The sequence below is a fragment of the Rhyacophila brunnea genome, unplaced genomic scaffold (assembly GCF_057557595.1).
Source record: "Rhyacophila brunnea isolate RB1 unplaced genomic scaffold, BYU_Rbru_1.0 scaffold_13, whole genome shotgun sequence".
NCBI lineage: Eukaryota > Metazoa > Arthropoda > Insecta > Trichoptera > Rhyacophilidae > Rhyacophila > Rhyacophila brunnea.
The window spans coordinates 5,961,281-5,975,836 of NW_028232785.1; the positions used below are offsets into that span (position 1 = coordinate 5,961,281).

Sequence of the window (14,556 nt, forward strand, 5' to 3'; positions counted from 1 at the left end):
CATTGCATTTATAAGGTTTGTCACTAGTATGTTTTATTATATGACTTTTAAGACGGCCCAGTCGCAAACATCTATATGAACATACATTGCATTTATAAGGTTTTTCACCAGTATGTGTAATTTAATGTTTTTTAAGATCGCCGTGTCGCAAGCATCTATATGAACACACATTGCATTTATAAGGCTTTTCACCAGTATGTGTCATTTTATGTGTTTTAAGATGACAAAGTCGCGAGCATCTATATGAACACACATTGCATTTATAAGGTTTTTCACCTGTGTGTGTCATTTTATGTCTTTTAATACTACTTAGATTCGAGCATCTATATGAACACACATTGCATTTATAAGGTTTTTCACCAGTATGTGTCATTTTATGTCTTTTAAGACTACTAATATTCGAGCATATATATAAGCACACATTGCATTTATAAGGTTTTTCACCAGAATGTGTCATTTTATGTACTTTAAGATGACTTAGTTGAGTGCACCTGTATGAACACACATTGCATTTATAGGGTTTTTCACCAGTATGCGTCATTTTATGGCTTTCAAGATTACTAAGTCCCCTGCATCTATAGGAACACACATTGCATTCATGGGGTTTTTCACCAGAATGTATCATTTTATGTCTTTTTAGATAGTTAGATTTTGAGGATGTATATGGACACACATTGCACTGAAAAGGTTTTTCACTAGTATGTGTCATTTTATGTTTTTTAAGATTACTAGGTTCCCTGCATCTATAGGAACACATATTGCATTCATAGGGTTTTTCATCAGTATTTATCATTTTATGTATTTTTTGAGAACTAAACTGTGAGTTCGTGTGAATCATTTTGTGACTTTTAAGAGCACTCCTGCATCCAAAAACTGCGTTACAAATGCTACAAATCAAATTACGTGAGAAATGTACTACCCTTCTCAGAATAAGTCGAACCTCCTTCGGAGTATCTGCTTTTAAGACTTCCTCTTTAATATTTTGCTCATCTATCGTCACTTCTGAATAATGCATCTTTAATTGATCTTGCATTCCATCAGCCGAGGATTGTTGACTCATGTTTGTATCGTGAGGCGCTGAGAAGCATCCTTTCGTAGAAACCTAGAAAAATAAATTATCAAACATAATTATATAAATTCAAAAGTAGGTACCTATTCCAAATAAGTTTCAACATCTTTAGAAAATATCTAGCAAAGAAGTAAGAATAAGAAGACGATAAGAAATGATAATATTACCTAAACATCAATTAATATGATATAATGTTACCGTATGATCTAGTAGGTTAAAAAATGCACCTACATATTAAATGCAAAATCAAATGCATAAAACAAAATCTGATAAAATTATCGTACAATACTTAGTAACCATATAATTATGTGCAAAAGTATAATAGTTTCGAATGCCAAATCACAGATTGGGAACAATTATCGACTGATATGAATAGAATAGTGTCGCCCTCCGAATCCCTCGACCAGCTGTGAGTGTGGGAGTGAAGGTCCATCGTTGAGGGAGTACAGTGTGGAAGACTCTCAGAATGTTTCTTTCACTATTATTATTTAATTAAAACTCACTGGTAGAATTAAGTTTATTTTTTTTTTTCGAAAATGTCCGATCCTAATAGGATCATATCGAGGGCTTAGTGTCAAACAACACTATCTACAAAAGTGCAACTTTACAGGAGAGCCAAAAATAGTTATTTTAGATTCTTGTAACTCAACAAGGGAAATGTTTATTTAAAACCTAATGTTAATACTTTATAATTTATTGTGTATTGTACATTTATCTTGCTTATGATGATGTTAAAATTTATAGGGATAGTTTTTGAAAAATATGAAAACAAGGATAACTTATGTAGTTAGCGTTAAACTTTACTGACGATTTAATAAGAAATTAGAAAAGATTGACATAACGTTGTTTGACTATCATGTAGCCGTAAATGTAAAATAACGTTATCTAAAAAAAAAAAAAAACACTTTTTTGTAGATAACGTTGTATGACTTTAAGCACTCGATATGGGCCTACACAGAGTAGAGGTTTGTATTAACAGATTTTTGTTTTTTACGAGAAATGGATGTCAGTCATTTGCTCAACCTATTAGGTCCATACCCTGACTCACACACAAATTGAAAAACAATATGTGTACCTGCCAGACCCAGGATTCGAACCTGAGACCCACGGCGTGATAGTCCAACGCTTAAGCCACGCGGCCACCGTGGGTGTTTGAGAATTAAGTTTATAGTTTATTTTAATCCACAGATAGTTTACAGTATTGTGATATTATCGTCAGAAATCTTTGGTTATTGGCACATAAAAACTTTTTCACATTAGGAGGATTACAAAACAAAGTCAAAAAGTCACAATTGTTCACATTAAATTGTATTACAATACAAGAAAAGTTAATATTGATATTAGCACTAATTTATTATTAAGCGCACGGAGCCACCACGGTAAAGTTTGGAAATTGATAGGCAGTAAGATAAAAGTTCAAAAGTGTTCAAAGCCTCCGTTGAAGAACCGCTGATTAAAAATAAAATTTTCGCGCACTCAAACGGCTAAGTATCAAATAGGTATTTTAAAACTTCGCGTTCAAATGATTAAGTACCAAATAGGTATTTTAAAACATCGCTTTCGAAACGGTTAAGTCTCAAAATAGGCATTTACCCGCCGATGGGTGGTTTTGGGGTGGCAGATCTACTGCACACCGAGTTCACCGTGAACTTTAGTCTTATGAAAAACTTTGATTGAAATTTGTATAAAGAATGAGACGGAAATCTTGGCACAGAGTGTCGCAGTGACAGGGTCTGAGTTGCGCAAGAAGACTGATATAGAAAATCGAAAAAGTCGATCTTTTATTCGATCCGAAAGGGATGACCTCCCTTAGATCGGCGTTAGGGCGATAAAATTTGCATAACGGCTGTGCTACTTTATTGCCATTAATTTAACCGCTACGCCAAAGTTATCAGATACAATGTCAGCAAAGATACGCTATATGGTCAGAGGGATTGCTGCCTTTGATTCTGCGCATACCCTGTTCCGGTACTTGCCCATTATCAAGCACTTTGCCTAATTACGAGTGTAAATCCTAGAAAACTTGTTATTTCGTTTTTCGATTAACCACGCAAAAACTCCACATACGGAGGCTTATGAGGCATCGATCGCTTCGTCTTCGAAAGATCTTTTAGATCACACCTAGTATCGTAAGTATCGTCATGGCTGAGTGGTCCGAGTCACAAAGTTGCATCTGTTCAAAGGCCGCATCCGTGTACCATACATTGTATCGATGAGAAATAAATTTATTCGAGAAAAGGTATATTTTAACTAGCTAAGTTGGTAAGTACTATATCTAAATGAGATATAGTACTATATTTAATGTATATGTATATATAGTATGTATCTATATTTAATGAGATAAAAATAGTCTAAGCCAAGAGCCATGTGTGATCGAATATCACGCGGTCAACGACTTGATACGATCGTCTATGATCGGACCTAAATAAGTTTGTTCCAAATTTCAGCTCCATCGGATATCGGGATCACGAGCTACAAGTGTTTGATTTAATGTATGTGATTCGCGGTTTTCCGCGGAATTGCGTGAGCGTGATGGAGCTTTACGTGTGAGCGAGATAGAGTCCGCAATACTGATTTCGGAACGCTGTGCGTGGAACAGCTTCCTCGCCTCCGATTTGGCTCACCGGTGATAAGAGTCCCACAATTCGAGCTCGATTTTTGCTCTCCGGTGGCAAAGCCCCCGAAATTGCGCGAGTTTCCAGACACTTGCGATATTTTTCAATAATTACTATGGAATTTATACTTTACAAATTTTCGAAGAAAAAATGAAAAACTCCCTAAAGTCGAAGTTATTTGATTTCAAGAAAGATAATGATTTTTAAGTTTTATGTAAAATTTTTGTATGTGACTGGACTTATTTTATTTAATACAAAATTACGCAATTCTTATCCGCGTATTATTATGATTAAATCTAATGTTACATGATTATTGCTAACAACTTAGATTACGCTCCTAACATTAATGATATTAAGTATTTATTTATTTTATTCCTACAACTCATATATATACAAAACGCCCGTCCATATCCTTATTTTAATATTTATCAAATCGTTTTACATTATATTCAATTTACATTATGTTACATTTACATTCCATCTTATTTATATTACATAGATCTATACCTATTTATTCTCCTAATATGTTTATCCTAAATTTGCTCATATTTTATTATTTTTTTGTCGTTACTCTAATTGTTTACTTGTATATACATGGTCCTTATGACCACCTCACCTTGAGAGGTCGTGAGATCTGTCAAGCTGAACTGTAGGACTTTTTGACATATTTAATTGTTTTAAGCTTTGCCAAGGGGTATGCATCTTTGATCTAGTGGTAGGTTTCACAATTGAGGCCAGATCGAAATTGTTACGTTTCCACTACTCCACCTGGGGAGCATTCGCAGAGGGTTGACAATTGTGTCTGTGTCAATAGGTTCACTTTGCAATTGCAGAATTTGTATATGTCAAAAAATTTACCATTACCAGAATATTGTAACGATGGCTGAAAGGCTTACGAGCCGATCTATCATGTCGCGGGTTCCAGGGACGAATTATGGGTCTGGCAAATACAGAATATATTCATTTTTAATTTGTGTTTTGGTCAGAGTTATATTTATCGGTTGTTTAATAATGAATAGTTGTATGAAAAGTAGTTATCGAACATTTTATACAGTTATGATAAAATGTAATTTAAAAACCTATATCCAAAGATAAATTAATAAAATCATAACCCCTATTCCCTTTAAAAAAAAGGGTATTTTTTCCCGTAATGGATATTTCAATACCATTTTTCAGTGTGAGAACGTGCATCAGACTAAGTATATTATGAATAGTTTAATAAATGGAAGATGTATTAACTGATATTATCAGTAACGCATCAATTCTGCCGCTAAGGTAATTTTTACTAAACCAACTCTAATTATTGATCATTACGGCAGGTGGATATTTTCGTGTCTGTTCCATGGCAGTCATCCAGTAATATATTGTTTTAATAGTCTGTTATTTATCGGAAGTGTATTTGCTACTGAGCAAAAAGTGATCTCGTTAGTCAATAATTGTGTTATGTGTTATCTAAGAATTTGGGAATATTACTTAACATTTAGTTGCCCACGGTTCATAGACGACTCTAAACTGAATATATAAGACAAAAGTGTATTTGCGATTCATTTTTTTTTTAAATGATGACATTTTTTCAATCTGTTGGTACTTACATGTGCATCATTATTGAACATCGGTCCAGTCGAGCAAACGCCGAATTCTTCAATCGGATGACAGCTAAGATCGACGTCAGGTTTGATATCAACCTACAAACAGACAATTAAGTAGGTTTATGGTTTCCATAGAAAATTTCGAAGAAGGAATGAGTGGAAAAAACATTTTCTCATGCAACATTAATTTTGTATTATCAAAGTAACCTGAATTGTGTTCATCAAAGTCAACAAGTTCTGGTGATGATCGACCTTTCAGGCTGAGCGAATGGATATGCACTACACGAGTATGCCATTTTATGGCTTTTAAGATGACTAAGATGCAAGCATTTATATGAGCAGATTTTGTTTAGACGCAAGCAACCTTATAAACATACTTTGATTTCATATGGCTTGTCTCCAGTATGTATCAATCATTTTATGTCGTTTTAGAATGCTAATCCGCAAGCATCTTAAAGAACACTGAATTTATATAGGTAGTTTTAGTGTGTCTTCTTACGCAATTTAAGATTACCAATTTGCATGCTTTTATATGAACATAGGTATCTTGTATTTATTAAATTCCTGATTTTGATCAGCCATCACGTCCGTGTGAACCATTTTGTGACTTTTTAGAGCAGTTCCGCATTCTAAAACTGCGTTACAAATGCTAAAAATCAATCAGGCCCTGTATAATTAACTGCCACTTAGTTTTACAATATGATTAATTCATCAGTCACCCACCTGTGAATCATTATGGAACATCGACCCAGTCGAGCAAACGCCGAATTCTTCAATCGGATGACAGTTTCCATTGACGTCAGGTTTGACATCAACCTACAAACAAACCAATAATTAGTTTATATAACCAGTTTTAATAGAACATTTCGAAGACAGAGAATAAGTGTAAAAAACACTAATAAAACATAAATCAAACATGAATTATTTTATCGTTAACATGTTCTGGTGATATCGATGATCTTCCGGACAAAGCGAATGAGTATTTGGTATAGTATTGTATTTTATAACACTGTGCAGTATTTCGCCATCTGACTCTACGTCCAACAGTTCACTTTTAATGTCCATATTAACAATAATATCACAATTGGCTATGAAAGACTGTCAATCGTTGTAGAATTCCTTTAATAGCAGTTTTTATATTACTAGCTCATTAATATACAAACAATGATAGGTAACTATCATATTAAAATAATAAGGCAAACACTCATCAATTGGAAGATAACACATTATGGTGACAAATGAAAAACAATGTCAATTGAATTATTATTGAGCTATTGAATTAAGAAACATATTGGTTGCGCATAGTTTTAAATCAGTGTTGCCACTCTCATACGAGACATACGCAATGTATAATTATAGTCTATGAACACACCTACCTATTCAAAAACAATCATTTTAAATAATTATAATGTAGGTAGGTACTGTTACACTTCCAAATGGTCCCCATTTGCGGATGTATCTGTGGATCTGGAGAACCAGAATTGGTATCGAACCGACGAATAGTAAGGGTTGATTGCGAAAATAAATAATAATAAACCGCAACGCTGTACGTGTTTGGCGCCAAAATTTAAAATTGGTAACGCCGCTTTGGTACCGCGGTACCGTAAGCGGCCGTTTGTTTTGGCGCGACAGAAAGCTGCAGACAGCCAAACAGTAAACATACGCATTTCGTCCTCCGTAAAATAAAAAAATAATTAAAAATTTGTATAAAAATGTAACCATTGGTAGGTATTAACGTAAATAAATCTCCTTGTTTCCGTCCACAATTCCGGTGTGTTATTTGTTCACCTGCAAGTCCAGAACCCAGACGAAAAAAAACCTTAAAAAATTAAAAAGTGACAGCATCTTTTCACTTTCGCAAATTTAATGGAGGGAGATGACAGTACCTACCCAAGGAATTTGGACAATAAATAAAAGTACGTTATTTCTGTTATAACAAGTAACTATTATTTTGCAACCGTATGTCGCGTAGATTAAATTAGTAAACTCCACAAATAACTCCACAAATATTAACATCGCTCAGTTGCCATTCCGATTGGTTTACATACGCAACAGCGGCCATATTTTATTTTCATTTTGATTAGATACCTGCCTACATATTTACAGTTTTTTTAAGATACTTAACTACAAAGTACTTATTTCTTTAATATACTTATAACAATGCCGATGAGTACCTAGTATTTTTATTGAATACTTATTAATCTATTCATCGTGACGGATTTTTCTATTTTTATAAACACACATTAGCGAGACCATTATTCATTGTTTCCTCTCCTTCATTTTCATTCATCACACGTCATGCAATGGCCCTTATTAAATATATTATCGTATGCTTACATATACCTATCAACAGTGTGATAATATTCTGTTGCTCAATGCTTAAAGGTCCTATGTCAAGAATTTACCAAAGTGAGTTATCCGTCAAATATAATTTTATGATCACGTTGTGCTCAGAGTAAGCTGCCGCTACGGGAAAGAAGTGTCGTATGTCGTTGTATTTACAATGTTATCTCACTGATGCTCGAACCCGTAGCACATTTTTAAACTTTAAACAAACATTGTCAGTTAGCAACATCTGCCGAAATCACCAGAGCACAATGAGGCCACCCACAGACTACTCTATTTAGCTAATACCGGAGACAACCAAAACCTGGACACACAGGCTCAGTGGCATACCCAGGCGGCACCCCTCAAAAATGAAAATTATCAGAATGATTTTAAACATTGAAAGGCAATAAACTATACCTTTGGGCTTAGATAAATAAAAACACGGCAAAAAAATGATTTGTAATAATTCTCCAGAACCCTTTTTTGAAGAAAAAAAAAATACCAAATGGATTAAATGCATCGCCCAATCTCGTTGTCTGACGCCAATTAAAAATATATTTGCCTTGAAAAACTAACCTCAAAAGCACAACTGGAATCGTCGGGGCTCTCTTGCTTGATATAAGTATTGGTTTCCGGGATATATCGATGGTGTAAGGGCATCTGCCCTTCAGCATCAGATTCCAATCCTTCCATTTCGCGTTTCACGTCCATTTTTCGAATTAAATGCGTACGTTCGTGAAAGATTATCCATGCGACAGTGGTAATTTAGGAGTAGTGTTGCCATCTTTTTGTCACATTATTTTTACCATAAACAGACAATTTTATTGATATGAGGAATATTAATTGCGTCGATCGTATATCTATTAAATTAAATTTATTCGTGGATATAAACAGAGTTGAAACTAAGCTGTGTAACCACTGGTTATTTGCTATAATTATATTATTAACCATCAACTAAATTGGTCGTCGTTTAAGCGTATTACAGTAGTATCCGACGTAATGTATGACAATTTGAATCTTTGATGTCATTGTCGTTTCTAAAATCGTGGCCCAATTCTTTTATTATGATAATATCAGGTAGATACTAACATATAATTTTAATTTTTAAATTCATCTTTAATAATACTAGTTTTCATGGAGTTAGTATAATCATTGCAGTAAATATTTTGTTGTTTCGTCACTAATATTGTAAGAGATAAAATTATTATTGCAATATTGAATTTCATTGAAAAAAGTCAGACTGACTTCGCATTAACAAATTCAAGGCGGCTCTCGTGGTGCAGTGTGTAAGGCGCTTATCTTCCACTCGAGAGTAATTCTTGGGTTCGATTCCTGGTCAGGACACACGATAATATTATGTATGTGTTTTTCTCAAAGCCTGGGTGTTTGTGATTGTTCAATATTACTAACAACCACCTTGTACGAAAAAGCAAGGACATGGTTATTAAGGCGATACTTCAGTGAAACGGCAAATAATTTTCAATTATAGGCGCGACGACATTTTGGACTCGCTGGCAGTCTGTGAGCGAACGTCGAGGTGTCAATACGTCATTTTGTTTCGTGATTGCGACGGGGGTATTAATTCTTAAATCGCCTAAAGATGACTAAAAACGTTATCCATTTACTTTAAAAAGAAAACATGTCATTGAATATATTATTATTATTGCTACGAATAGAACAATAAACAGAACATTAATTGGACGCATGTTGGATTTATATGACAATTTATATTTCGGTCGGCATGCGTCATTTGCGCTCGTCAACAATCCGCGCATCGCCTAGTAAGTCACGATCTTTTTAGACCATGGCTTAACTGAGGTATAGCCTTAATAATTCTAAAAATAAAAACAAATTAAGTAGGTATGTGACATAACTGTGAGATAACTTATATTACATTTTTACAATGTTCACACCAATTTAGCATAAATTTCAGAATGTCGACAATATTATCGATCAATTTTCAATATTTTAATTTATAATATAAAATTATTTTACTCTCCATAAAAAAACAGTAATCAAGTAAGTAGGTCCATTTACCTGGAACACCCAATGTTAAAACTCTAACTTTTTTTGCGTGCATTTGTTTGTGCATCGTTAGTGCACGTTTGTGCACGATTTTTTTTCGTTTGTGCACCTATAATAACCGAAAAATTCCAATTTCAAATTGGGTGTTCCAGCTAAACGTTGGGTCACCCAATGTTGAAATTTCAACTTTTTTCGAGTGCATTCGTTTGTGCATCGTTAGTGCACGTTTGTGCACGCGTTTTTTTCGTTTGTGCACGCACATTAAGGGGGTTATTCGCATTTCAATTTGGGTGACCCAGCTAAATGCTGGATACTTGTGTCACAAAACATGTGTTTTTCCTTAAATTTAAATTGTAAACACTTGTGCCTTGGTAGTGAACGTTAGTGCACGATTTTGTTTTGTTTTTCACTTATATTCAGCGCGCTATTCAATTTTAAAGTTTGTATGCAAAACCTGACTGGGTGGGTTAAAAAAAATATTTTGTAGTTAAATCTCTTGTTGCCTAGCTAGTGCGCAATTCTGCATACTTTTTTATTTTTTTTCTCATATAGTGCGTGAGTTATTCTATATGAAATATTTAATGATCGTTAAGTAGAACCACCCAACAAACTTTTTTAACTTTTTATTAAGACATCAATTTGTCTATTATTGGCTTACGTTTGTGCACGTGCTTTTTTTGTTTTATCGATTATATCGTGAGATATTATTTTTTAAATTTTAGTGACTTAATACTTGAACCATTAAATTTGCCTTAATTTTTTTTTGTTTAGGGCATCCGATTAACCTAATTTATGTAAACTTTTAGCACGATTTAAAAAAAAATTATCTCTTATATTAAGCTAGTAATTAGATTTTGAGTGGCCGTCAAGTTTTAAAACCAAACATTTTTTTTCCACATTTTTTAAATGCACACCTTTGAGTAATTTAATTACATGATTTTTCATGAAGTTTTTATTGTTTTTCCATTTAAATTACGCGAAAAATTCGCATTTTTCAATTTTGACTAAGTACTCTGTCAAAATGTCCTGAACAAAAACGACCGCATCCGTTTGGAACATCCAGTCAAAAGAGTCTAGTCAAAATAGCCAACACGGTGTAAGGCTCACTAAATATGTCGGTTTATAATAGACTACCTCAAAATTGACAATTTGATTATACAAAAGTGTCAAAATTACAAAATCATTCAACTTTCTTAACATTTATCTATTTATTTATGATTTTGAATGGATCAATGTCAGTTTAATAAGGAAAAATGCAGTCAATTATATGATTATACTTACCTACTGTTTTTTAAAATGATCTGTAATAAAAATAAATACCGTTAAGTTATTAGAATACAATTAGGTATGCATACTTTTGAAAAATGCAATAGGTATGTTTTTATGCAACGATATTTTCCTCAAAAGATAATATTGGAATGACATTTATATTTTTTTTATATAAAGGGGTTAACTTGCAGGCACTTAACTCTTCCTAATAATATTTGCTTCTTCTTTTTCTCTGTTTCTCCAGGTGGTGCAACGTATGCTTGTAGTTCTGGTAGGTGTTATGTTAGGAGAGAAGTGTTAGTCACTTCATATTATGCTATTCAGAATCGATATCAAATAAAGTTTTGTAGGTTCTTTAAAAAGTTATTGCCTCTGACAGCTTCGACAAGTGTTTCACGCAAATGGTTTTCTTTTGAATGTGTGTGTTTATTAGTTCTTAAACAACGTACCTACTTACATATCTGTTTACATTTATATTTAAACTCATCACGATTATGAGTTTTTAAATGACATATTTGTTTAGGTAAGTACTACTTACTTTCAAAATAAAATTCATCACACGCAAATGGTTTTTCTCCTGTTTCGTTTTATGAGCGTTAAGATGATTTTGTGCCGAGCCTCCGTATAAGTAGTCAATTTATTTAAAAGGTAATTCACCATTTTGTATCTTTACATATGTTTGAAGATTACTCCGTCGCGAGCATCCAAATGAACATACATTGCATTTATAAGATTTTTCACGAGTATGTTCTATATAATAAGTACATATTCATTTCATGTCTTTTAAGACAACAAAGTCGTAGGCATTTATATGAATATACATCGAATTTTAAAGGTTTTTCACCAGAATTTGTCATTTGTTAGTTTTTAAGATGACTTAGTTGCGAGCATCTATATGAACATACATTGCATTTATAAGGTTTTTCACCATCCACCAAAAATGGCCGCGTGACTTAAGCGTTGGCATATTGCGTCAAGGGTCCCTAGTTCCAATCCTCGGTCCGGCAAGTACGCATATTATTCGCGAAAATCTATATGAACATACATTGCATTTATTAGATTTTTCATCGGAATGTGTCATTTTGTGTCTTTTAAAACTTTAATTTGCGAGCATCTATATGAACATAAATTGCATTCGTTAGTGTGTTCACCAGTATTGTCATTCCACATGTTTTAAGACTACTAGGTTTTTTAAATGACATATTTGATTACATTTCAAAGTCATCACTCATTACACGCAACTGGTTTTTCTCCTGAATGTGTAAGTTTATGAGTTCTTAAACAACGTATTCGATACGATGCTGCCAAAAGTTGGTAAGTTGATAGTTTAGGTATTTTGAGCTTACCACGGATAAGATGTCTATACTTATATACGTTTGCCATATAAAATATCAAGTTCATTCGATTTTTAAAACATAGTTTCTTTAGCAGCTATTCATTATGTTAAAAATACGTAACTCTTGATCGTTCAATTAACCAACATCAGAAGACTGTAAAGATGTTTACAGTTTTAATTTAGATAACAATCTAACTAATGAAACGCAGTGGTAAAATCTTTGTAATACTATTACCTAACAGTTTTATTATTTTTCAATAGTTGAGCTAAAATTTAATAATATAGGACTTCCGAAATAAGTTTGTAAATATTATGGTAAAATGGCATAGAAATTACATTATTTTCAACAGAAGGTATATGGGAGAATTATCAGAAACATATTCAAATAACATGAACTTATTCAATGAAAGAACTTATGAACTTACACATTCAGGAGAAAAACCATTTGCGTGAGATGAATGTGATTTCCAATATAATTAAATATGTAATTTAAAAATACCTAGTAAGCTTAAAACATATGAAATGGCAATACGGATAAAAACCTTATAAATGCGATGAAAGTTCATATAGATGCTCGCAAATTAGTTGTCTTCTCCTCTCTTCTTGGTTGTATACTCATGGCTGAGGATCTTGACCACTTTTAAATTTTGTCATCCTTTGAGCGACCAAGACATTAAAGCCTTCTCGACCTTCAGCTTCTCGCAGAGCAGAATGAATGGTGCCAGCGATACTCGTAAAAAACATGAAATAACACATTGTGACGAAGAACCTAAATGTGATCAGTGTACATATAGATGCTCGCTAGTTTAAAAATACATAGATGACAAAAAAAGTATTCAAAAACAAGTGTACAAAAAATTTTATAGGAGACTCACAAACATGTGTGAAAAGTGACCGTTTTTCATATAACATAACTTTAAACTCAAAAATCTCTATGAAAACTACCGTTTTTGATACTTTTGGTGGATTTATTAAAAAAGAGCATAACTTGCACTAACATAATCGATTAAAACATGAATTTAGTGGGAGGTGGCGTTTGTCCCACTTTGATACAAAGGTAGGTACTCAATTTATTGCCTACCCACATCAATCAGTAAATATACTGAAATGAATCAATAAATCGATTTATTTGCATTTAGAGTATTTGAGTCACCCAGTACCAAAGTGAGGCAAAGGCACTTTTCAGCGTTATTTACATTTGAATGCCAAACAATTCTTCAAGTATTAAGTACTTATATCAATATCTACCACTCTTACATATTTCGCGCATCAAAAACGGCCAGTACCTATGCTAAATCGACTTGTAAAATGTAAATGAATATAGAAAACAGCCAAACTATTATATACTTAACTAGAATAGTCAGTATCAAAAGTGGACGAGAGCATATTTTAAGATGTCAAATTGAGCTTTTTTAATAAAGTTAACATAAATTTACTAGGTACCTATTTAAAAGAATTCAGGAAAGGTTATAGTACATTAGGAAAATTATCATACTTAAATATTATACATTGTCAAAAGTATAACTATGTACAGTTTTTCGCCCTTCCTGTAATAAAACATCAAGGTGCCTTTGGCCCAATTTCATACTAACTTAATAATTAGCCATGTCCGCAAAATGCTGACATTAACCTTACACGCGTAGGTCCCTAGTATTGTTATATGCATGAACAAATAGGAATAAAATACCATTCGAATTTAATCACCAAAATTAAGCGAGTTTTGTCAAACTAACCTCAAAAGTAGAGCTGGCGTTTTCTTGTTTTAAATGTGTTATGTTGACGTCCGGGGTATTTGTATCAAAAATTGGCACATCAAACCATTTATGGTCTTCAGCATCAGCGTCGAATTCGTCTGGTTCTTGCTTCACGTCCATTTTATTTATTTAAATCAAAATGTAACACGTAATCGAAATGACAATTGATTATTATCCGTGGTAAACTCAAAATACCTAAACTATCAACTTACCAACTTTTGGCAGCATCGTATCGAATACGTTGTTTAAGAACTCATAAACTTACACATTCAGGAGAAAAACCAGTTGCGTGTAATGAGTGATGACTTTGAAATGTAATCAAATATGTCATTTAAAAAACCTAGTAGTCTAAAAACATGTGGAATGACAATACTGGTGCACACACTAACGAATGCGATTTATGTTCATATAGATGCTCGCAAATAAAAGTTTTAAAAGACACAAAATGACACATTCTGATGAAAAATCTAATAAATGCAATGTATGTTCATATAGATTTTCGCGAATAATATGCGTACTTTCCGGACCGAGGATTGGAACTAGGGACCCTTGACGCAATATGCCAACGCTT

The 14,556-nt window shown here is 33.2% G+C and overlaps 2 protein-coding genes across 2 annotated transcripts in view; one reads left to right on the forward strand and one right to left on the reverse strand.

Moving 5' to 3' along the window:
- The window catches only part of LOC147076245 (RNA polymerase-associated protein CTR9 homolog), a 578,712-nt gene that overhangs the window by 352,472 nt on the left and 211,684 nt on the right, over positions 1 to 14,556 (forward strand). The gene's annotated exons all lie outside the window — the stretch shown is intronic.
- LOC147076261 (uncharacterized) lies at positions 729 to 8,312 on the reverse strand. Its single transcript, XM_085940363.1, has 5 exons — positions 8,178 to 8,312; positions 5,997 to 6,089; positions 5,277 to 5,369; positions 941 to 1,102; positions 729 to 743 (listed from the first exon to the last, which is right to left on the reverse strand). Exons 1-5 carry the CDS (start codon positions 8,310 to 8,312, stop codon positions 729 to 731), a joined length of 498 nt encoding a protein of 165 aa, XP_085796489.1.

What these genes read in the sequence shown, in the direction of transcription:
- LOC147076261 (XM_085940363.1), bottom strand. Translation starts at nt 8,312, where the DNA reads ATGGACGTGAAACGCGAAATGGAAGGATTGGAATCTGATGCTGAAGGG. An exon ending in ATTCCAGTTGTGCTTTTGAG is followed by an intron (nt 6,090 to 8,177) that starts GTTAGTTTTTCA and finishes GTTTGTTTGTAG; the next exon opens with GTTGATGTCAAACCTGACGT. An exon ending in TGTTCAATAATGATGCACAT is followed by an intron (nt 1,103 to 5,276) that starts GTAAGTACCAAC and finishes TTATTTTTCTAG; the next exon opens with GTTTCTACGAAAGGATGCTT.